Source organism: Pongo pygmaeus, chromosome 13, assembly GCF_028885625.2.
Source record: "Pongo pygmaeus isolate AG05252 chromosome 13, NHGRI_mPonPyg2-v2.0_pri, whole genome shotgun sequence".
Lineage (NCBI taxonomy): Eukaryota > Metazoa > Chordata > Mammalia > Primates > Hominidae > Pongo > Pongo pygmaeus.
The window spans coordinates 65926972-65952515 of record NC_072386.2 but is presented as its reverse complement, the minus strand read 5'-3'; the positions used below and the strand labels follow the sequence as shown (position 1 = coordinate 65952515).

The 25544-nt window shown below is 42.8% G+C and overlaps 1 protein-coding gene and 1 pseudogene across 2 annotated transcripts in view; one reads left to right on the top strand and one right to left on the bottom strand.

Moving 5' to 3' along the window:
• The window catches only part of PCSK5 (proprotein convertase subtilisin/kexin type 5), a 468314-nt gene that overhangs the window by 53039 nt on the left and 389731 nt on the right, over positions 1–25544 (bottom strand). The window contains exons 25-28 of one of the 2 annotated variants that reach the window (XM_054502928.2): positions 12096–12138; positions 8969–9105; positions 7511–7711; positions 2183–2263 (exon numbers count right to left, since the gene is read on the bottom strand). In XM_054502928.2, the coding sequence (XP_054358903.1) occupies positions 2183–2263; positions 7511–7711; positions 8969–9105; positions 12096–12138 (462 nt within the window). The remainder of the gene's footprint in view (positions 1–2182; positions 2264–7510; positions 7712–8968; positions 9106–12095; positions 12139–25544) is intronic. The other variant, XM_054502929.2, reaches the window with a different exon arrangement.
• LOC129044733 (pre-mRNA-splicing factor RBM22-like) lies at positions 16267–17853 on the top strand (annotated as a pseudogene).

Genomic DNA, 25544 nt, shown 5'->3' with positions numbered 1-25544 from the left:
CTTCTATGATGACAGTCATGGATACAAAGCTGATGAGCCTTGCCATAGATGAAACTAGATTCAAATACAGATGATAGAAAGATACATACATAGGATGGATAGACACAGATATGCGGATAGATGCAAATACAGGTGGAGATGGAGATGGAGATATAAATGATTAGGCTGCCAGGCTGGGTAGCTGGTTTTTTCCTAGCTTGGAGAGAAAAATTTACCCTGGCTTTCTTTTATTTTTTGAGACAGAGTCTCACTCCATCGCCCAGGCTGGAGCGCAGTGGTGCAATCTTGGCTCACTGCAACCTTCACCTCCCAGGTTCAAGCGATTCTCTGGTCTCAGCCTCCCAAGTAGCTGGGATTACAGGCGCCTGCCACCAAGCCTGGCTAATTTTTGTATTTTTAGTAAAGATGGGGTTTCACCATGTTGCCCAGTCTGGTCTTGAACTCCTGACCTCAGGTGATCCACCTGCCTTGATCTCCCAAATTGCTGGGATTACAGGTGTGAGCCACTGTAGCCAGGCCCCTGGTTTTCCAATATACTAATTAAAGCTGATGATCGACTGGTGTATTCTCTCTGGGGCATCTGCTAAGGGCTGAATTTAGCCTTGTGCAGAGCCACCTTAGCCACAGGACTGTCACAAAGGTGTTCCGCATGCCTGTCAAAGTAACCGACTCTGTCCCCGAAGGCTTTTTAAACCTGCAGTATCACTCAGCCCCAAAGAGAAGGCAGCTGAAAGGCGAGCAACAATCCTGTTGCTAATAGTCAAATGCTCACTGAATGGCTGAGAGCAGTTGTTCAAAGAATAATAAGGCAACAATATTAATCAGACAGTGAACACCTTGCAAATCTTCAAAGTTCTACATCCAGGCTTCAGGCTGATTTTCCTTTGATGTTATCATGTATATACTAAAATATATTTATAAAGACATGAGTTTTCATCAATTTTCTCATATTTGTATAAGTTTTAATGTCTATATCTACAAATATGCACATATTTATAATTACATGTATCTCACATTCTGGCAATTTGGTATTTTACTGCATACACCTGGTATAAAATTCTGTACTGTCAGCCAAGCACGGTGGCTTATGTCTGTAATCGCAGCAATTTGGGAGGCTAAGGTGGGAGGATAGCTCGAAGCCAAGAGTTTGAGACCAGCCTGGACAACATAGTGAAACCTTGTCTCTTAAAAAATAATAACAAATAAAAATAAAATAAAATTCTGTAATGTCTTCATATGTCCACCAGAGGGAGATCTGTACAAGCAGTTAATTTAGCAATTAGGCCTGGGCAGGGCATAAAGTCCTCCCCAGCAAGAGTTCTTTATCATAAAAGATTGGGGACTTAATCTCAACAAGTAAATTTTAACCATGATCATAGTTTCTCTTTTTCCAACTTTGGAAATTCTAGACTGGACAGGACCGCAAAAAAAAAAAAAAAAGAACCACTTTGACCCGAAAGTGCAGTGTCCATTCTTCAGAAATGACTGTAGCTAAACTATATAAAGCAAGAGGTTCATTTATTCTATTTATTTTTTATTTAATACATAATTCACACATGGTGCAAAATGGAGAAAAGGCATGTACTGTGATGTCTCCCTCCCAATCCCTTCTCCACCCTTTTTCATACAAGCTGTATCTATTCACATGGTTTATCACCTTGCTTGTAAAGTAAACAAGCAATATATTTGGAGATCATTCTTTAGCAGTACAGAAAGAACCTCTTCCTTTTGGTGGCTCCATAGTATTCTATTGTATGAATACATCGACTTTATTTCTCTCATCTCCTACTGGTAACCACTTAGTTTTTTCCAGTCTTTGTGATTTCAAACAATGCTGCGATGGCTGGGAAGGCAGAGGTGCTTCCTTAGCCTATTAAAGTTCTGCAAGGACAGAGGGTTTTCTTGATAGCCTCTGCCAGCCATGACCATTTAGCACGTCACGAATGTCCTTATCTGTTACAGAAATCTCCACTGCGGAACTTCTCACAGTCTTCCCTCTGAGTGCCCACTGATATGTTGTGTCTATGGCCCCCTCCTCTCTCCATCTTTTTCTAATGACCTCTGCATCTCTGCACCCCGTTTGCATCTGGCCTCCCAGCTTCTTTGGGTGATTTCTCCACAGAGACCATCTCCAGAGACAGTCTCTGCTGCTGTGATTGTCTCCTCCCTATTTCCCTGTTACCTCTTTTGATTTGAACTTTCCACCTTCGTCGCTCCTGCAGCAGGCTCTTCACCACAGATAGGTTTGCAGTGGGCACAGCTTCTTTTTTATTAAAAAAAAAAGTGTTTAGTTTTTTTTTTAATGCAAAAAGGATAACGAAGATAAACTTCACCTATAATCCCACCACCCAGAAATGTCTGCTGTGTATACTGTGGTACATGGATGTCTCATCTTCATATTGGGTGTGTGAGTATAATTACATCTATGTATATGTGTGTCATCATTTATAGCTTCTGTATACATAAGACTGACCCTGAACACTGCATTTAACACTATAAATCTCGTAGGCATTTTCTCTTGTCATTAACATTCCTTGTAAACATCTTTTTTTTTTTTTTCCACGAGGAGTCTTGCTCTGTTTCCCAGGCCAGAGTGCAGTGGCGCCATCTCAGCTTGTTGCAGCCTCTGGCTCCCAGGTTCAAGCGATTCTCCTGCCTCAGCCTCCCAAGTAGCTGGGACTATAGGCAAGCACCACCATGCCTGGCTAATATTTTGTATTTTTAGTAGAGATGGGGTTTCACCATGTTGGCCAGGTTGGTCTCGAACTCCTGGCCTGAAGTGATCTGCCTGCCTTGGCCCCCCAAAGTGCTGGGATTATAGGCGTGAGCCACCGTGCCCAGCCGTAAACGTCATTTTCAATGGTTTGCATATTTATTTGTATGGACGGTAATTCAGTTAGCTTTTTTCTTTTGTTATATTTTTGAGATTGTTCCCTTCTCTTTTTAAAATCGTAAAGCTGCTCTCAACATCTTTGTGAGTATACATTCTTGGCTAAGTCAGGATTCTGCCTATTAGGTATCCCGACTTACCATTATCTGGTGCCTTTTTTCTGGGGCCATTTCCCTTAGACCCCTATTTATCTCTACACCCTCTCAAATGGCTTTCTTTCTTTTCTTTTTTTTTTTTTTTGACAGAGTCGTGCTCTGTTGCCCAGGCTGGAGTGCAGTGGTGTGATCTCAGCTCACTGCAAGCTCCACTTCCCAGGTTCAAGTGATTCTAATGCCTCAGCCTCCCAAGTAGTTGAGACTACAGATGCGTGCCACCACACCTGGCTAGTTTTTGTATTTTTAGTAGACACAGGGTTTCACCATGTTGGCCAGGTTGGTCTTGAATCCTGGCCTCAACTGATCTGCCCACCTTGGCTTCCCAAAGTCCTGGGATTACAGGCGTGAGCCACTGCGCGTGGCCCCAAATATTGCTTTCTTTTGTGACTCAGGGAATGCCGCTTTCAAAGCAAACTAGTGTTTCAAGTGTTAAAACTGGACCGAGTCAAATAGGGAGTAGACTAGGCTTTATTGTGTCATATGTGTCCTGAGAGCTTTATATACATTTTCTCATTTAATTCTTAAAATGACTTTGTGTGAGGCAGTTTCATGTTTTCACTTTACAGACAAGGACACAGGCTCAGAGAGGATGAGTAACTCGCTGAAGTTCACACAGCTAGCAAAACACAGAGCCGGGATTTGAATTCATGTGTGCCGCGCCCTAAAGCCTGCATCTGCTAGAGGGTGTAGACATAGGCTTTAGAATTTTTCAGTAATAAATTTGAATTCTCAAGTAATTTGATGGAAGTCAAAATAATGGTGTGCTGGTAAGACAGGTCTCTAGAAAAATGAAAAATCAAAAACCTGATTTGTAGTGTTTCCAATTTCTGTGGTGTAAATACTCCCACCATAGCTAATTTCAAGCTGTCAATGGTTTCACAATCCACTTCCAGAACTCCTGAGTGTATAACGATCCAGGCAAGCTGATACAGATGCTTCCTTTGTCCTACTGGCCAAACAGTTAATTACTTACCCAGTGCCATGTGTTTTTTTGCACTCTGTGTTCTGGTAGGTTAAATAACTAAAAATGGTGTACTCATTTCTAAGTGAGACAGCTGTACACATCTATAAAGTCTCTCTAAAAATCAGATTTCCATGGCATCTTTGAAGTTTTCTAAAGTTCAGTGACTATTAGGCAACATATCTCCCCACTACTGAAGTCGATTTTTTTTTTTTCACATGTGATTGGCTTTCAGTGTTTGTGACTAACTCTGGGATTTCAGTCTTTCCCCAAGGATAAGAATTAAGATCAAGAGACAGGCTAGTGATAAATTGTTAGGATGTGGTCACAGACACAAAGCTAATTCACCATGTCTGTGTTCTGTAGATTAGACTATCACCAGAATATGTAATTAGAACCTGCTATAACATGGTTTTAATCAATGATGGAAATATGAGGTAAGATAAATGTGCAGAAATTACTCCTGCACTACTGGGGGAAACCATTTAAGAAAATCCAAATGGTTTAACAGCAGCAGAGGAAAGTGCTTCCATTCCCAAAAGTGGCTTCAGGAAACCAGCTGAAGCCATCATCTTCCTTCAAAGCCCGTGGTCTGCCATACCTGAACCTTTCCACCAAGGTTGTGTGGTGCTTGGGTCACTGCTGAAGCCATTTGCAGCCTGTCGAATATTATATATTTTTGTTTGTTTGTTTGTTGTTGTTGTTGTTGTTTTAGACAGAGTCTCTCTGTTACCCAGGCTGGTGTGCCGTGACACAATCTCAGCTCACTGCAACCTCTGCCTCCCAGGTTCAAGTGATTCTCAAACCTCAGCCTCCTGAGTAGCTGGGATTACAGGCACTGACCACCACGCCCGGCTAATTTTTTTTGTATTTTTAGTAGAGATGAGGTTTCACCATGTTGGCCAGGTTGGTCTCGAACTCCTGACCTCAAGAGATCCACCCACCTCGGCCTCCCAAAGTGCTGGGATTATAGGCATGAGCTACCATGTCCGGCCTTGAATATTGGTTTTATTCCTGCCATTTAGGGACACTAAATAATTGTCACAATATACTAGTGACCAGGAGAGAGGGTCTAGGGATGATCTATACATTTGTGCAGTGACTTTTTGGTGGCTGAAAAAACAGAGAGTCGAGCGCAATCTTTGATTACTTAGTCTTGGCTGGAAGATTTGTCAGGCATTGTCTGATAGGTGGAGGAATCTGCATCCTTGGACTAGGTAGGAGGTATTCCCACTTTGTTGGCAGTTGGCAAAGAATGGTGGCTCTCTCACTGTAGTCATTCTCATTCTGATTAGCCACCTTATTAAAAGAGGAGTTCAGGGAACTCTAGCTGGACTTTTATTTCAAGGGTGTTTTCCCAGCCTGTGCTGATAGATGCTCATGGGGTTGGTTGTAGTCTTCAGACGCAAACAGGATCTTATTGTTTCCACTGGGGAGCAGCATGGGTGAAGGAATGGATTGAAGTGTGTGTCATCTTACCTTTCCTACCTGAATCTGAATCTGTGTTTGAAAAACAAAATAAAACAAAACCCAAAACGAAACAGAAAAACGTTCTGGTACCACCTAGGCAGCTATATCCTCTCAAAAACACTCTGTAATTTGCCTGGGTTTCCTCTGAATTGACCCAGGATGACTGCAATCTGCTTTCCATCATCTTAAAGGTGTGGCTAATTAGTGCTTGTTCTCTGGAACCCTCTACTCTCCTATTACACTCTCGATCCTGTTTTTTTTAAGAAAAAGAAGTCAGGAGTAGGCATTGGCTCAAATACTCCCAGGACTTTATGGAATGCATTTCCCATTTACTATCCATTTCAGTGCTTACACTATGCTGGGGGAAGCTGAGCTATAGCTTTACCTTGCTTAGTGAATAAATGGCTATTTCTCTGTGTTAATGGTCTGCATGTCTTATTTCATATGTCATGGCAATGGGAAAGTACAGCTCTGTCGTTGACTTGATTGCTTTTGTCCAGCCATGAGAAACACTCTCATCTCTGTCCCCAGTCCCCTATTAGTGAAAAATCCCCAAATGCACTAATTCCTCCCTCTCCTCAAAAACATTACATTGTGATAGCAGAAAATGTGGAGGGGTGGGTGTGGTGCTTCGACAAAAGGGAACCACTGAAGCCTGGTTTCTGCTTGCAAAATGCGTAGTCCAGTTGAAGGGACGTGGAATCATTTGGGGAATCAAGCCTGCTCTAACTCTTGGCTCCCTGGACCGTGTCATCATCTGGATGCCAGATAAAATACAGATGTTCAGCTAGAAACACAGCACCAGACCATTTTCCTTTTGGCTTGCACTGCCTCTTAAATGCCTGAATGCCAGACAAATTCATTTTCAGCGTTTGCTTCAGCTATAACTCACAAAAGATAGCCCAATCTGGATTGAATAATCTTCTCGGCTCTGTCTCTGAAATAGGGCCCGTGTTCTCCGTGGCCTTTGGCTGCTGGGCTTTCCACGGTCTCTGAGCTGCTCTTCCTTGAAGTCACATGTGTAAAACTGCCGTAGTAGACAGCAGCCATGGACGTGCCTCCTCTCCAGCCCAGCAAAAACCACAGAGCTGTCACTCCCTCGAGCCCTTAGCACACTCCTCCTGTACAGCCCTCTCTTCGGCTGCCGTTGCCTTTGCAACGAAGTGACCCTTTTAACAAATTCTTGCCTCGAAATCAAACGAAGAGCAGCTCCTGTTTTTGTGACTGTCTCTGCATAGAACATGAGTCAGATTTTTCCAACAGGAAGAGGACTTTGTTTTTTAACCACCTCGGTCACGGAGGGGTCGCTGAAAGTTTGTAATTACCTTGCAAGGAAGCCTATAATTGAGGCTCAAGTGTGAGGAGGCGTGTTCTAAAGACTCAGGGAGGAATGAGCACCTGCAGGGCTTTGCTGTTGGATTCCAAGCTCCCACACCTGTCCCCTCTCCTCCCTCCTCAGAAGCTTCACGCTTTCCCTGTCGCGACTGGGAAGAGCAACTTTTAAGGGCAAGCTTGAATGACGGTGAGCTCTAATAACGCAGCCATAGAGACCAACTGTTTTTAGCATAAAATCTAATACATTCGAGCAGTCCTTGCTTGTCTAATCGGAAAAGCCTACCCTACAGGTAAAATTTTCCTTTACTGTAAAAATGATGTGTAATAAGGACATAGGACATGCCTGTGATAGAAGTGACTCCGAAATTTCCGAGAAAATGATACCGGGGCCATTTCCCTCCGTGACTCTCTTCACTTGCTTCTGGGCCTGCTTCACCCAGGTAGAAACTCAAGCAGGTAGACTAATCATAAATTGCCCTTTGGGCTCTCTCTGCTGGCTGAATGCCAACCTCAGCTTCCTACCCACTCCTACTACAAGCATCAGAGAGACTCGGGAACGATCCCAACTTGATTCTCACTCCCAACTCTTGTTTTTCTGCACAGCCTTTCTCTCCTGGATAACTAAAAAAACCAGTTGTAGAAGGAGGGAAGCAGAGTAGGTAGCTCGACCCCTGTGACCTCTTTTTGGGAGGCACATACCATTCCAGACTTTGCCCTCCTCTTGGGTCTTGGTGGCATGCACGCACACCCCACGCAGCAGCTGCAGTCCTTCCCGGCAGCTGCTGCACTCGTCATGACCAGGGCCTGTGCAGGTTTCGCACGCTCGGTGGCAGGACTCACATTCTCCCATTTCTCGGTCACCATAGAATCCAGGACCACATTTCCTCACGCAACTGCCACCTATGTGAGGACACAGAGAGAAAGCATGAAGGCTTTAGTGATCTTTGCAAGGCCAAGTTCTAAAGAGGCTGGAGGAAATTTTAGGGACATTTTTCTTTGCATTTGTTTTTATTATTTTTGAGATGGAGTCTCTCTCTGTTGCCCAGGCTAGAGTGCAGTGGCATGATCTCGGCTCACTGCATCCTCCACCTCCCGGGTTCAACAAATTCTCCTGCCTCAGCCTCTTGAGTGGCCGGGACTACAGGTATGTGTCACCACGCACGGCTTATATATTTTTAGTAGAGATGGGGTTTCACCATGTTGGCCAGGCCACTGTGTCCGGCCTTTGCATTTGTTTTCAAAGAAACCAAGATGGCTTTAGCTTATGTCAACCAAGAAATGTGTTTTAATAAATCCAGGTCGGGCGAGGTGGCTCATACTTGTAATCCCAGCACTTTGGGAGGCTGAGGTGGGCGGATCACCTGAGGTCAGGTGTTCGAGACCAGCCTGGCCAACAGAGGTTGCAGTGAGCTGAGATTGCGCCACTGCACTCCAACCTGGGTGACAAGAGTGAGACTCCATCTAAAAAAAAAAAAATTCCAACACTTTACCTAAGTCCTTTTTCAACTGGGAATTTACATTGGCCATTAGAGGGTTAAGAGCATCGAATACAGAATCCTTGAGGCCTTGAAAAACTACAAATAAAATAAATCTCTGTGTAGAGAAACACTGAAGATCATTGTGGACTGTCCTTCTCATTCTTTCTCCCCCAAACACTCAAGTGCATTGGGCTACTATCCTCTTCAGCTGGAAGAGTCACACTGTATTTCTTTCCTAACTATCCATTTCCATCAGTCAGTGAGTTGACCAAAACCTAAGGCAAGGGATCTTGTTAGATTCTTACAGTGCACAGGGATATATAAGATGGATTAAGTCTCAAGACAAGGGTCAGAGCTCTCAATATGCCAGGTGACTTCAATGCCAAAACATTCATCTTCAGGTCCCCACTCTCTATCTCCATCCAATTCAGCCTTGTTTCCATCAGCTTGGAGATATTTGAGATTAATTAGTGGAACAGGAACCATGCTTCAGTAATAAAAGCAGAAGGAGGTGGTTTGGCTAATGTTTATTTCTAAACCAAATTAAAATTTCTCCTTGGGCCAGAGGTGCCCACACGCACAGACTCTGAAACCAATCACATGTGCACTCCTGTGGCCCCGACTGTGTGGAGCTCCAGTGCCTGGTTCTTACCTTGGAAGGTGCCATTTTCTAACTTACCCAAGAGAAAGAAGCCCTCTTCACACCAGTAACACCCATTCTGGTCACAGCTGCCACAGTTACTATCACATGCCTTGCATTCCACTTCCTCACTGTAGGTCTTCTCAGGACAGGTTTTATAACAATGGTGATCAAACCTAGAGGAAGAAGACATCATTTCTTTCATGACATATGTTGATGTATTTCTCTTCACCATAATTTAATCTCCTTATGTATGTCTATGCAGAGTTTTTTGTTTTGTTTTTTTTTGTTTGAGATGGAGTTTTGCTCTTGTCGCCCAGGCTGGAGTGCAGTGGTCGATCTCGGCTCACTGCAACTTCTGTCTCCTGGGTTCAAGTGATTCTCTTGCCTCAGCCTCCCGAGTAGCTGGGATTACAGGTGCACACCACCATGCCTGGCTAATTTTTGTATTTTTTTCCAGAGAGGGGGTTTCGCCATGTTGCCCAGGCTGCTCTCAAACTCCTGGCCTCAGGGGATCTGCCCACCTCTGCCTCCCAAAGTGTTGGAATTACAGGCATGAGCCACCACGCCCAGCCTGTGCAGCATTTTCAACAGGAGTGGATAATTGAATTTCAGGCTTGGTCTGTTACGCCCCCCTCAACCCAAGTCACTAACCACCTCCTTCTGGACCTCCAAGGACTCTTTATCAGGGCAGCTGGGAGAAGGCTGGGGAGAAAGAAGGGGTACTGATACTTATTTATAGAGTACTGATTATGTGTCAAGTATTAGCTCATCTAAATCTCCATAAATCTCGTAGATATCATGTATCTTTAATTTCTAGATAAGGGAACTGGAGCTCAGGGTTAAGTGCTCAAAATCACACAGCTAGCTAATGGTGGGACTGGGATTTTAACCAAAGTCTGTGTGAAAAGGTTGCTTGTGTGATTTATCACATAGCAACTGGCACCGAGGCCTGAAATAGCTTGGTGTCGAGTCCAAGCAGCTTACTGAAATGTCTGTAACCAGATTATTAACAATAGTAGCAAAGTAGCTTAGCTTTTATTTATAAATATTTTTATGTATGTTATCTGTTATTCTCATTATACAGTAAAATGTTGTAATTCAGACTCCACTGAATTGCAGGCTTACCTGAAGGGGGAGTGGAGTGAAATTGACCCCTGCCTTTGATGAATTTCAAAGCATCAGCATGATATCAGGGGAAACCTTTGCATATCTTCCTTAACAACAGTTGTTTTTTTTTTTTTTGAGACTAAATCTCCCTGTCACTGAGGCTGGAGTGCAATGGCGTGATCTTGGCTCACTGCCACCTCCACCTCCTGGGTTTAAGCGATTCTCTTGCCTCAGCTTCCTGAGTAGCTGGAATTACAGATGCGTGCCACCACACTCGGCTAATTTTTGTATTTTTAGTAGAGATGGGGTTTCCCCATGTTGGCTAGGCTGGTCCCAAACTCCTGACCTCAGGTGATCCACCCACCTTGGCCTCCCAAAGTGTTGGGATTACAGGCGTGAGCCAACACATCCAGCAACAACGTCTATTGTAAGGCATTTCACTCGCTGTATTCAAAGTTTCTAAATGTTTTCAAAGATTATATATGTTTGTTTCTTGAAATAAATATCTCATGTTGTACCCTTAGTGATATTGGAGCATGTTCTTCCAGGGTATTTGTTTTTCAGAGGGTTTTATGAAACATGCTCATTAGCGGGTAGTGGTGAGCTGAAGAGGCGGCCAGGTTTGGCTCCAACATTTAACAGAGGATGTTTGACAAAGTTTAACAGAGCCTGGCCAACATGGCGAAACCCTGTCTCTGCTAAAAATACAAAAACTAGCCGGGCGTGGTGGTGTGCACCTATAATCCCAGCTACTAGGGAGGCTGAGCACAAGAATCACTTGAACTTGGGAGGCAGAGGTTGCAGTGAGTTGACATCGTGCCACTGCACTCCAGCCTGGGCCACAGAGTGAGACTGTCTTAAAAACAAACAAACAAAAAAAACCCAAAAAAACAAAGTGGGTCAGGAGTGCAGTGATGTGAGACATAGTCAATGTAGAGAATGGCAGGCTATTCTGGAAAAGTTAGATTAAAACCATAAGGCTAAGAACTGATAAGGTTAACTGATCATTTTTAGTATGTTTCAGCTTGTTGGGCTTCCCTTTCTCTCCCATCCTCCTCACTCCTTTTACTTTTTCTTACTTGTTACCACATTTCAAGTGTATTTGTTTTTGGACAGGTGGGTCGCCTCCTCTTGTCACCACATTGCTTTGTCCAATTCCATGGATGGAGGGAAAAGGCAATGTGGTGACAAGAGGAGGTGACCCGCCAAAGCCCAAATGTCACAAATGTAGACCTGTCACTAGCTGTGGTGCAACTGGAGTAAAACCTTGCCCCTCTCTGAGCTTCAGTTTTCTCTTCAGGAGATTAACATCCTCCTTGTGTCTCTGACAATCTCAATAAAATGATCGAGAGATGAAATAGTCGTGAGAGTTTGTATATCACAAAACTCCTGAGTTCTTAGGAGGACAGGGAGGGACTATGCAGCCCGTGCATTACCCACGGCCTTCCTTTCCTTTGCAGCTCCTTTCTCTTTAGTTTTCCTTCTAGGACAGTCAACAGTGTGTGCTGGAAGGGAGGCTAGACTAGGAAGAGGAGGCGATATTGAAACATGCCATTTTTGATTTTGTGATTGTTTTTAGAGTACATTGGGAGTGATGGTTACCTCTGTTTCATTTAACCTAGTGGTCTCTGTCTCTTGTTACCTAGGGGATGATTAAGAGCTAATATAGCACCTGGCTTCACCCTGGAGCCTTCGCTCTGGTTAAGGACAAGGTATCCATGCAGACGTTTGCAAACAGCTTACTTAGGACCAGGTATATTATTAAGGTCTGCCCAAGAACAGCAAGATCTGAATCTTGGTAACCCATGGCAGGATTCCTAGACACCAGTGTCAGGCTGGATGACTTCCAGGATCAAGAAAGAGATGGTCTCCTTTCGAGAAAAGGAAACAGCTGGGCTCTTATTGCTAAATCCAAGAATTGCTCATTAATAGCCTGACAGGACAGAGTTGCTTTGGGCTGCAGGGCCACTTTGCTTTAATCGCTGGATTGAGGATTATGTCAGTAATGCTTAAACTGCAGAAAAGTTAGTGCCATGAAAAGGAAGACCAGACTTACCTGTAATACCCCATAGCGCAGGATGTACATGTTCCTGGATCATCTGGAAAAAATTTAAAATAATAAAAAATAATAATCATGAGGAATTTGTCATTTGGAAAAATAGGGTCTGAAAGTTGTAGCTTGAGATAAACAATCCTGTGGGATAGTTTCATGAAATGTACTGTCCAGAAATAATATTTGAACAGATTGTACTGTTTTTAATTAGTAACAAGATGTACACTAGGATTTATCTTTATCAAAGGTAGTAAGAATTCTCATAAACACTTGGCCCTGACTTTCAAGGAGGAATAGGCTCAAGCTACTGGGTCTTCGAATTAAAGATCAACGAGCATCCACATTAAGAACCCCCGGCCTCTACTGAGATAGAGGGATCAAGCAACTCCACACACAAATATTTGGAAGGGGCTACAAGCTTCTGACCCTGAATAGAGGGTTTTCCATCAGTTACCCCAGAATCTTGCCAATGGAAGTGAGCATCATTTGGGACACTCCTTTGAAATCTGCACAATTATTTTTCTCAAGTATCCACTTCATGTTACGCCCTTCGCAACTTTCTTAAAAAAACTGTCCTGTTCTCATTAAGAGTAATGATTCAATGCATCCCTGCTGGCTCACAGAAGGGTTCTTTCCTGCAGCTTTCAGGGGACTTAAAGAGAGAGAAAAGATTTTGAGAGTCATCATCTCAGTCTATTTCTCTCCCTCCTAACACTTCCCAGAAGATGCAACTCTCAGATCTGGCTATTAAGAGAATTCGGTGACTTCCTCTGGCCTGCAGTTCTTGCACATAACAGAGCTACCTCTGGCAGGTTCTTTCTGTGATCTAACCTGCCCTCCAGTCTTGCTCTTTTTATTTTAATAGGAGATGAAATGCAACTGCTCCTCCTTAAAATGTTCCTGTTGGTATGTGAAAATTTTATGTCACCTTTAATTAACAAAATAAAACTATATCATTTGAACTTTGTGCATAGCTTTCCTTTCTAATCTATTCTGTCCTCTTCTGGTTTTTTCAGACTGCCCTTAGGAGGTAGACACAACCTCACCCAAATCTTTAGTCACACATTCATCTTCGGTCCTAGGGAGGCTACCAAATGATATTCCTGTGTACTACACATAATACAACTAATGCATTGCACCAAATGTTAAGTGGGAAAATTTCTAGCAAAAGCTCTGCTAATTAAAGCAGGGATCTGCAGAACCTTCTGGAAATAGCTTGATGATGGTGCAGTGGAAAGAGTGCTGGCCTGGAAATTGAGCTTCCTGTTTGAAGTTTCAACTCAGGCTTAATTATCTTGTGAACTTGCACAAATGTCACTCTACTTTCTGGGTCCTGGTTTCTGCGGGTGTAAAATGAGCTGGTTGGACAAGATGGTTGTTAAGACTTCTGGAAAGTCACAGATTCTGAAGTTGAGCCTAGCAGGAGTTGGCAACTATGGCCCACTCCAGGACCTTGACCTTGCCATCTATTTATATGTATTGTGTAAGGATGCTTTCATGCTATATAACCAGAGTTGAGTAATTGCAAGAGACCAAAGATATTTACTCCCTGCCACTTCACAGAATTTGCCGTCCCCTGACTATAGCACTATTAGCTCATGACTTGGTCATGCTTATCTTTGCTAGGGGACACAGGTGTCTGTAATTGTCTTAACAGCTGGTTTCAGAGTTCCTCTTAGGAAAAGAACTGTCTATATTTAGGAAACTACCTTGTTAAGCTCCTTGGGGTAGAAGTTTAATTGGAAGAGTTGAACAAGAGCCAAGACAGCCAAAGAGATAGAAGGGGCCTTCTGCAGGAAGCTGTTATCTGCTCATGGGAAGGAAATGGTTTTTAATGTCTGGGTCAACATGGTTTGTAATACAGTGACTAAGACAGGACAGTGAAATGAACCAAAAACCAGGCTAATTAGGTGGAACCAGGAACTGAAGCTAGAGGTGACCATGGGAAAGAAAAGCTCCCTGGCATTCTTAGAAATCTTGGGGAAGGCCAATTCATAGGCTGGGGATCTGAACCCATTGTAAGGGCAAGCAGAGGCCCCAGTGAACACCAGCGGTTCCCCTGGACTAGTTCATTTTCCATTACGTGTCTATTTTTGCATCCATATTCTTTTCAGTTTCTAAATAACCTCCAACCACTCAGCTTGCATTTGGGCAGCTTACTTTACTCTGCCTCCCTGATGAACATATTTGACTCTAACAGTTTTGCTAATTTGGCAAGGGCTGGGGAAATTCTAATCCTGTTCTTTAATGTTCTGGTCATCCCTCCCATCTAGGAACTTAATGAGCTTGCTCTCTGCTCCTTTAAGCAGGTCACTGATGAAAATGTTAAACAGAACCAAGCCTCAGAAATGTGCACACCAATGCCATCTTGAGTTCAGGGACTTTTCCAGCCCAGTTGCACAGTGAATTTGGTACCTTTACAACAGTTTGCATAAATGAATAATGCATAGAACAGGAACTGTGCCTTATAACAACTTATGAATGCTCATTAGTTTTTCTCATTATTAGCAGTTGTTCTAAAGAATGGGAATTATTTAAAAAATTTTTTCCACCCCAGAAGATCCACAAGTCAGACATAAGCTAAATGGATTTAGCTTGACCACTGAGAGGTTGCTGTTATGAGATTAAGGAAGAAGGTAACAATCCCAAATCTAGAAGTTGACTCTAAGTCAGCTTGGCATTTAGATGGTGAGGAGGGGTGGCTTAAGGAGAAAGATCAATTTTCCTGGCTTCTAGTGTGTGTGTGTGTGTGTGTGTGCATGTGTGTGTGCGTGTGTGTGTGTGGTGAGAGGAATGGGAAGGGAGTCTAAACAAGCTACAATTGTTAGCTGTCTTGGAAGGTGTTATCCAAAGAAGGAAGTTTAAATAGCTCGGGTGATTTGATCTTGTCAAACTTTTGAGCTGAGAGAGCATATTTTGGGGAGAGATGGGGAAAGTTCAGTCAGAATTCAGAGAGAGCCTCACACATTTGGAAAAAAGCATTCAGAAACAGTGGCTGGCTTCCAGCTGCTCATATCTTTCCTAAGGAGAACATGTGAGCAGATGCCTCGTCATGACGGGGATGCCGTCTTTCTGTCTTGAGAAAACTCATTTTTATGGTCTCATTTGTATGGGGTGGGGTGGGCAGGACTACAATGTCTGCTCTATCTTGAGAGCTCTTCATGATCCCCTGTGTCACCTTCCCACTGTGTCTTTGGGGATCATCCGTACTGTCACTCATCACGAACTCACTGTCCCATGGAGACATTGCCTCCTGCTTCAACATCACCTTCAGCAGCCAATTTACATTCTATGCCATTTTATTTTGTTCTCAGTAATAACGATCACCTTCACCATTGAATTTGGATGGATGAGGGCCACAGTGGCAGCTGTGCATATCATACCTATAAGATGTATTGGAAAGGAGATATTTTAAACGTGAACGTCTAGAGAAGAAGAATTTATTTTTATGGTTTACGTAAACTCGGTGTCCCATAATTCAGGATACATACAAGTGGAGGGTGAGCATAACCATGGCAACCTCACACAGACTGTGAAAGGGTCCTGGCCTCTTGCTGCTCTGTGAGAAATAAAATGTCGGCACAAGTCAGCAAGCTGGCATTTCATGAAGACAAAATGTCACAATTACAGGGTGAGACTGGCCGCCCTGGCCATGCTGGCTGTCTGAAGAGACCAGGTCTCCCTATGGTATCCAGGCTGATATCAAACTCCTGATCCCAAGTGATCCTTCTGCCTTGGCTTCCCAAAGTGCTGAGATTACAGGGAAGTTACTTTGTCACTGGATAAAGATACTTGTGAAGAAACTGGACTTCCAGCTTCCAGGTTATGTATCTCAGTATTCTAGCAGAAAAGCATGAATTTAAGATGGGGTCTCACTGTGTTGCCCTGGTGGTTTTGAACTCCTGACCTCAAGCAATCCTCCTGCCTCAGGCTACCAAAGCCCTGGTATTACAGGCCAGTCCTTGGAGAGACCAGGAAATCCAGAGTTTTCTCTAAGAATGGGGATTCCTGAGAAGAGAGTTTCACCTTGAATCAAGAAAGGAGAATCATATACTGTCAAAGGCAATTGCCCGGAGCATCAAGAACAGGGGAACAAAGAGAGCTAGGCTTGACAGGATCATGGTGGTTCTCTCTCCCACCTAAAACCTACCACTACCTTAAGACCCCCCTCAAGATGGTGACCTGTCTTGGTTTCAACACCTTAAGCAGGAAACACTGGGAAGATGCATACTTCTTCATTCCGTATCAGACATGTCTTAGAGGAAACCCATATATCTGAATGACCAAAGAAAAGTATGAGAAAAATGAGAAATCTGTGCCAGGCCATTCACAATGTTTTGCTGGTGCCCTGGGGCCCACATGCATTTCAAGAAAAATAAAGTGTGTCGAACCTGCAGAAGACTGAAGTATGTCTCTCAGACCTGCCTCTTAGACCTGGAGCATGGCCTGCCCACCTAGGTTTGTGATGCTGAGTTGTCTTTAAAAGAGGACATGCTGGCCGGGTACGGTGGCTCATGCCTGTAATCCCAGCACTTTGGGAGGCTGAGGCAGGCGGATCACAAGGTCAGGAGATTGGGACCAGCCTGGCTAACATGATGAAACCCCATCTCTACTAAAAATACAAAAAATTAGCTGGGTGTGGTGGTGGATGCCTGTAGTCCCAGCTACTCAGGAGGCTGAGGCAGGAGAATGGCGTGAGCCCTGGAGGTGGAGCTTGCAGTGAGCTGAGATTGTGTCACTGCACTCCAGCCTGGGCAACAGAGTGGGACTCCATCTCAAAAAAAAAAAAAAAAAAAGATGACATGCCAAAGTCAGATGTTTGAGAAGAGAAGAGTACTACACACAGAACGTGGAGAGAGGGATTTCTAACTCGAATGGAAGACGGCCAGTTGGCCTGCTGGGGAAAGCCACATCCACCAGTAACATGCTAGACAAACTGGCCTGGACCATACCCTATTACCTAAAGAATAAGCCCCACATTTGCTCCTTCTGGGTGAAGGGAGAGCGTAAGAGTGGAGAGGAGTTTCGATAGAGACATGAGAAGCCTACAGGTCCACATGATTCCCTTGTTGATCAGATGTTAAAGACTGATATTATACAGTCAATGACCCTGTAGCAGATAAGCTTCTATAGTAGGCTTCAGCCATGCCTCATCTGGAACTCCCAGAGGACAAGACTATCCCCACACCAGATGCTGGTGATCCGGGTGATACCATTACTGAGACAGAGCTTAAGAAATAATCTCTACCTATTTAGAGAGATCTGGGCAATCCCTGTTGTGCAGAGACAATGGTGTGCTTTCATTTGGGTTTCCACAGGGCAGGCTGCACAAGTGGCTACAGAGAAGTCCTTTAATAAGTTAATCGTCAATGGCTGCAGACCAAGTGTAAAATGGGGAAGATCCCAGGCAGCCAGAGGAAAGGAAAATGACAGAACCCCAGACCCGGGGATCCAGCTAGAGCTGATTCCAGTACTGCCGGGAGCTCTTCCTCCTTCTGCAGCAGCAGATGCATCTGCCAATGACTTCAACCTACCTCCAAGTGCTCCTACAGCTGTGGTGAACATTGCCTGGCCATGTTCAACTGCTATTGCCGTATCCCCACCCCTGCTATTGCTCTGTCCCTACCTCCAGGATTTGAGACACACATGTTCCACTCAATGGGACCACCTTCCCCTTTCAAGAGGACTCCAGGATCCATCCACTGTCTTTCTCAGGACCCTCAGAGATGGAGCTCATGCCAGAAAACACAGCAGGCCCTAGCACATTATCACACCCCTTGCTGTATGAGAGAAAGGACACTTAAACATCCCAATCAATGAATCTTGGAATAAGTATTTTTTTTCTTCCTTTGTGGTTTCCATGGTATCTGAATGTGTTCAGATGTGGGCAGGTGAGAAACAATGGCCGTGGTTTTCTACACATATTCAAAGGATTGATGGACCTCAAATAAGCTGCCATTAAAACATCTGGCTACTAATATCACATGACAAGTAAAATCTAATGCCTGTCTTCTTCATTTCTGTGGATGACAAGAAGCTGGGCGAATTGCAATACACAACAGAATTACCAACCCAATCATATGTTCACTTTGTCTCTGTTTATGGGGGGAAAAATTGACCTGTAGGAAAAAAACCTTTTGAACATGTTTATGTCCACTGGGTATATTGTATTTTATAATCTCCAAAAGGTTACTAGTACTAATTTTTGTAGTGGCGTAAGTGTGATTTAACTGTTTTAAATTCACATTATCAGAAAGACAAATAGAACCCAGTACTCATCACAGCCCAGATCTTTTCTTTCCTCTTTTTTTCTCATTTGTTACCAAAGAAATTTAATAGTTCACTATCTAAAAAAGACAAAAATGAAATGTCTTTGTATTCCATTCAAAAAAAGAGGAACATACTAGCTAAAATGCTTCTAACTTGGTTTTTTTTTTCTAATTTTATTATTCTTCTTGCATGTTTATTTTTCTTTTGGGGGAGACAGAAGAAACTCAGTGTCTTAAGGATAGCCTTTTATCATAGAATGTCTATATCTGCCACAACTGGCCGTGAAGTAGACACTATGTTTAGGCAGAATCAACCCTCCGCAAAACTGGTGGTGGTTGGGGGGTAATTTTAGGGTGCTCCTATCTTATCTTTGGCCATCTCATTCAAGCTTCTAGGACTTTCATTCATACCCCATGCAAGCCAGACTCCCCCTTACCACTCACTATTGAAACCTATCTATCCTGTGTCCTGTTACTGCAAGAACCTACTAGGTTACTGGCTAGGATGATAGACGAAGGGGCATGGCAAATATGTGCTCTTGGGAGACTCCTAGGCTCTCACCTCTCTCACTCTCTTCTCAAGTGTTCTAGACTCCTTAGGTTCCTTCCATTTTGACTCTCTTAGGCTACATCTGCAAATGCTCCATAAAACATTACCCATTTGATTGTAGTTTAGCACTCCCTGGATACTTGCTTCTCCCAGACAATCTCAATCTCTTGGCCCAGTCACCTTTTCTGTTCTAATCATCTATATCTTATGCTCTACCAAACTAGGGAGGGGCTCCATTCACCTTCCCAGGATTCAGCTTGGCCAATATCTCCCACACTTAGGCCAAGTATTAGACCAAAGTCATGCTCCAGCCATACTTCATAGAACTTCCAGCTCCAGCCACTCTCCAGTCTCAATCAACAACACAAATCTAAAGTTCTAATCTCCATACTGTTTTGATTAATCACTCATTGGCTTAAAAAATTAGTATGTTAGAAAATATAACATTTATACACGTTATGCTCACCCTCCACTTGCATGCTAATATATGTGTGTATATAAATTATTATTCATTATTATTTATTATGTACTAGTGCATGAATGTATTAGCGCATTGTCATCCTGCTAGGAAGAAATACCCAAGACTGGGTAATTTAAAAGAAAAAGAGGTTTGGCCAGGCGCGGTGGCTCAAGCCTGTAATCCCAGCACTTTGGGAGGCTGAGGCCGGTGGATCACCTGAGGTCGGGAGTTTGAGACCAGCCTGACCAACATGGAGAAACTCTGTCTCTACTAAAAATACAAAATTAGCCGGGCATGCTGGTGCATGCCTGTAATCCCAGCTACTTGGGAGGTTGAGGCAGGAGAATCACTTGAACCCAGGAGGCGGAGGTTGCAGTGAGCTGAGATCATGCCATTGCACTCCAGCCTGGGCAAGAAGAGCGAAACTCTGCCACAAAAAAAAAAAAAGACAAAAAAACCCAGAAAGGTTTAATGGACTCACAGTTCCATGTGGCTGAGGAGGCCTCACAATCATGGTGGAAGGTGAAAGAGGAGCAAAGACATGTCTTACATGGTGGCACGCAAGAGAGTGTGTGTGGGGTATCTGTCCTTTATAAAACCATCAGATCTCATGAAACTTATTCACCGTATCTGTCCTTTATAAAACCATCAGATCTCATGAAACTTATTCACTATCATGAGAACAGCATGGGAAAAACCTGCCCCCATGATTCAATTACCTCCCACCAGGTCCCTCCGTTGACATGTGGGGATTATGGGAGCTACAATTCAAGATGAGATTTGGGTGAGGACATAGCCAAACCATATCAATGAATATTTCACATACATTAAAAAGATGTGCTAGAGTAGAAAATTTAAGATTTAAGAGGTTAACATAAAAATCATGAACATAAGTTCTTTTTTTTTTTTTTTTTTTTTTTTTGCAGCCTAAATAAATTATTTTTCCTACCTCTTTCTGGAGACCAGTGACCCAGGCCACACCTAACCAAATGCTACATCTGAGCTAATAAATTCATATTTAACCTTGTCAAAACATGTTGAGTTCTGTTCCTTAAGATTGTAACCAGAAGAAATGGCTCTCTGATGGGGTCACTCACTTGCATGTACATAAGGAATCCCCTGCACTTGGCTTCCAGCCCTTCTTTATAGACGGACTATTTGATTCTAATTAACTTGTTTACCTAGCATTTTTGGGTCAGGAGATAAGTGGAAATATAGATGTGAATGAAAATGTTTGAATGATATGATTAGATTCCACTTTTTCCACCTCTTCACCACCTTCTGTAGCTTTAATACATAAATTTATTCCCCAGAGCAAACTTTCTAGATCAAAATAATCAATGGTTATGCCTTGATAAAAAAAGCAACCTGAAAATTCGTCTGTTGGGAATATATTTAAAATAGTATAGTACAGGCATGCCTCAGAGATATTATGGGTTCAGTTCCAGACCACCTCAATGAAGTAAGTGTTGCAATAAAGCAGGTCACACAAACTCTTTTGTTTCCCAGTACATATAAAAGTAATATACTATACCGTAGTCTATTAAGTAAGCAATAGCATTATGTCTAAAAAATGTACACACCTTAATTAGGAAATACTTTATTGCTAAAAAATGCTAATGATCATCTGAGCATTCAGATCTTTTTGCCTCGATATTGATGGCTGCTTGACTGATCAGAGTGGTGGTTTTTGAAGGTTAGGGTGGCTGTGGCAATTTTTTGAAACAATGAAGTTTGCCACATTGATTGACCCTCCTTTACATGAAAGATTTCTCTGTAGCATGTGATGCTGTTTGATAGCATTTTACCCACAGTAGAACTTCTTTGAAAATTCGAGTCAATCCTCTCAAATTCTGCTGCTACTTTATCAACTAAATTTATGTAATATTCTAAATCGTCTGTTTTCATTTCAACAATGTTCACAGCATCTTCACCAGGAGAAGTTTCCATCTTGAAAAACCACTTTCTTTGCTCAACCATAGGAACCAATTTCTTGTCTGTTCAAATTTTATCATGAGATTGTAGTAATTCAGTCACATCTTCAGGTTCCGCTTCTAATTCTAGTTTTCTTACCATTTCCATCACCTCTGCAGTCACTTCCTCCACTGAAGTCTTGAACCTTCCCAGTCATTCATGAGGGTTAGAATCAACTTCTTCCAAACCATGAGTCACAAATGATGTCAAGAATGGTGAATCCCATGGACATGAAGATGAGAACAGACACTGGAGACTACTATGAGAGACGGGCAATGGCTGAAAAACTACCTATTGGGTACTATGCTCACTACCTGGGTGATGGGATCATTCATACCCCAAACCTTGGCATCACACAGTATACCCATGTAATAAATCTGCACATGTACCCACTGAATCAAAATAAAAGTTGAAATTATAAAAACATAAGATGGGTGCAGTGGCTCATACCTGTAATCCCAACACTTTGGGAGGCTGAGATGGGAGGACCACTTGAGCCCAGGAGTTTGAGATCAGCCTGAGCAACATAGAGATACTCTATTTCTACAAAAAATAGATATTAGCTGGGCATATTGGTGTGTGCTTGTAGTCGCAGCTACTCAGGAGGCTGAGGTGGGAGGATTGCGTTAGCCTCAGAGGTCGAGGCTGCAGTGAGTCAAGATTGCAAAAACCCTGTCTCAAATAAAAAGAAAGAAAGAAAGAAAGAAAAACAGGAAATAGAATAAAAAATTGGCCAGGCCCGGTGGCACACACCTGTAGTCCTAGCTAGTCAGGAGGATGAGGTGGGAGGATCGCTTGAGCCCAGGAGTTTGAGGCTGCAGTGAGCTATGATCACACCACTGTGCTCCAGCCTGGGCAACAGAGAGAGAAAAAAAAAAAAAAGTAAAGAAAAGAATGGTGCACTCCAGCCTGGGCAACAGAGTGGGGGGGGGGGGGAAAGAAAGAAAAAAATGGTGAATCCTTTCCAGGAAGTTTCAATTTACATTGCCCAGATACATCAGAGGAATCTCTATGGCAGCTATTGCCATACACAATGTCTTTCTCAATAAGACTTAGGCCGGGTGCAACGGCACAAGCCTGTAATACCAGCACTTTGGGAGGCTGAGGTGATTGGATTAGTTGAGCTCAGGAGTTCAAGACCAGCCTGGGCAACATGGCAAAACCCCATCTCTATAAAAAATATGAAAATTAGCTTAGTGTGGTGGCATACACCTGTAGTTCTAGAAACCCAGGAGGCTGAGGTGGAGGAATTGCTTGAGCCCAGGAGGCGGAGGTTGCAGTGAGCCAAGAGTGTGCCACTGTACTCCAGCCTGGGTGACAGAGTGAGATCCTGTTTCAAAATAATAATAAGACTTGAAATTTGAAATTACTCTTCAATCCATGGGCTGCAGAATGAATGTCCTGTTAGCAGGTATGAAAACAACATTAATCTCCTTGCACATCTCCATTGGAACTCTTAGGTGACCAGGTACATTGTCAATGAGCAGTAATAGTTTGAAAAGTCTTTTTGTCTGAGCAGTAGGTCTCCACCGTGGGCTTAAAATATTCAGTAACCATTCTGTAAAGAGATGAGCTGACCCCGGCCTTTTTTCATTTATGGACCACAGGCAGAATAGATTTGTCATAATTCTTAAGGGCCTAGGATTTTCAGAATGATAAGTGAACATTGGCTTTAACTTAAAGTCACCAGCTGCATTAGTCCCTAATAAGAGAGTCAGCCTGTCCTTTGAGACTTTGAAGCCAGGCATTGACTTCTCCTCTCTAGCTATGAAAGTCCTAGATGGCATGTTTTCCCAATGGAAGGCTTTTCCACCTAAACTGGAAATCTGTTGTTTGGTATAGTAACCTCCATCAATGATCTTGGCTGAACCATTTGCTGCAGCTTCTGCATCATTACTTGCTGCTTCACCTTCACTTTTATGTTATGGAGACAGCTTCTTTCTTTAAGCCTCATGAACTAACCTCTGCTAGCTTCCAACATTTCTTCTGTAGCTTCCTTACCTCTCTCAGCTTACATAAAATTGAAGAGAGTTAGGTCCTTGCTCTGAATTAGGCTTTGGCTTAAGGAAGTGTTGTGGTTTGATTTTCTATCCAGACCACAAAAACTTTCTCCATATCAGCACTAAGGCTGTTTCTCTTTTTTATCATTTGTGTATTTGCTGGAGTAGCACTTTTAATTTCCTTCAAGAACTTTTGCTTTGCATTCACAACTTGGCTGTTTGGTGCAAGAGACTTAGATTTCAGCCTATCTTTTTGTTTGGTTATTGTTTTTTTGAGACAGAGTCTGGCTCTGTCACTCAGGCTGGAGTGCAGTGGTGTGATCATGGCTTACTGTAGCCTGGTACTCCTGGGATCAAGCAATCCTCCCACCTCAGCCCACCATGTAGCTGGGACTACAGGCCACCACATCTGGCTAATTGTTGTATTTTTAGTAGAGACGGGTTTTCACCATGTTGCCCAGGCTGGTCTCTAATTCCTGGGCTCAAGCAATCCTCCTGCCTTGGCCTCCCAGAGTGCTGGGATTATAGCCGTGAGCCACCGCGTCCAGCCCTATCTTTGTTTTTGACTTGCCTTCCTCACTAAGCTTAATCAATTTTAAGCTTTTGATTTAAAGTGAGAGACTTGCAACTCTTCCTTTCATTTGAGCATGTAGGTGCCACTGTAAAAGTATTAACTGGCCTAATTTCCATATTGTTATATCTCAGGGAAGGTCTGATGAGAGGAAGAGATATGGGGAAATGCTGTCAGTGGAAAAGGCAGAACACACACATTTGTCAACTAAGTTCCGTCTCACATGGTGGGGTTCATGGTGCCCCAAAACAATTATAATTGATCACTGATCACTGTGATCACCATAACAGATAAAATAATGATGAAAAGTTCAAAATATTGTGAGAATTACAAAAATGTGACACAGAGACACAAAGTGAGGATGTGCTATTGGAGGAGTGGTATAGACAGGCTTGTGGCAGGGTTGCCACAAACCTGTAATTTGTAAAAAATGCAATATGTGCAATGTACAATAAAGCAAAATGCAGTAAAATGAGATATGCCTGTTCATTTATATAAGATGGGCTAATAGACATTGAAATTTTGTTTCTGAAGAGTATTTAATGACACAGAAACATTTCATGATAGGCTATGTAAAAAATGATGATAATCCATATCTATGTATATGGTAGGTAGATACCTACCTTTGTGGATGGATGGATGGATGGATGGATGGATGGATAGATAGATAGACAGACAGAGATGGCTTTATTGAAAATCAGAAGGCAAAAAGCTAAACTATTAACAATAATCTTTGGTTTACATATACATATATATGTTTCTATGCTTTTAAAATAAATGTGTGTTACAGAATTGATTAAAACAAAAATGTTATTAAGGGGGAAAAAAAAAGCTCAGGTCCTGGGTTCTAGACATCATTTGGGTCGTGTGTTTGAAAACAGCTCCTCCCACAGATCTCCCGTGAGGGAGCTTGTCGTTTGGCTAAGATCTTTACTTTTTTGTTCCTTTCTTTCCTGCCCACTCCTATTTCTCATCTTCCCATTTTGTCTCCTGGCATTTCCTAATTCCACACCACCAGGACAGGACTGATGTTCTTCTGTGGGGTGTGGCTAAAATGATGGCAGATGTTTGTATAATCTCCTTGAAGAAGATTCACTTTTAAAATGAATTGTTTTCCTGATACAATTTTGCAAAGGAGGCCAATGAATAGGAGATGGGTTATTCTTGGCTCTCCCAGGACTCATGGCTTTCACTGGGGCCAAGCATTCTTAAACAACTCCCTATATGAGCACCTGCAGCCTTGTTGGATTAGCAGCAGAATGTCCACCCCTGTTGAGATGTCCTACTACACCCTTTGAGGAGAAAGACAGCATTATAAGCAGCCAATACTTGAATTGTTTTGAGAGATAATTAAGTAAATTGTCAATAATGCATATTCTCCCAGGGTAAATATATACTTACTTACTGAGCAATGCTGTACAAATTTGCAGGAGAGTCACTGACGTTTTTCAGTCCACCCGAAGATAATGAACTGGGTAAAACATTTATATTCCCAAAGAGTGCAACTAATTATAAGCCCCAAATAACACTAAAAAGTACATAATTCAAATAGGTCTTGCACTTAGAATTGCCTCAAATAATTAACACTCGAATACAAAATGGATCTTCTGACAGTTTTGCCAAAGCTG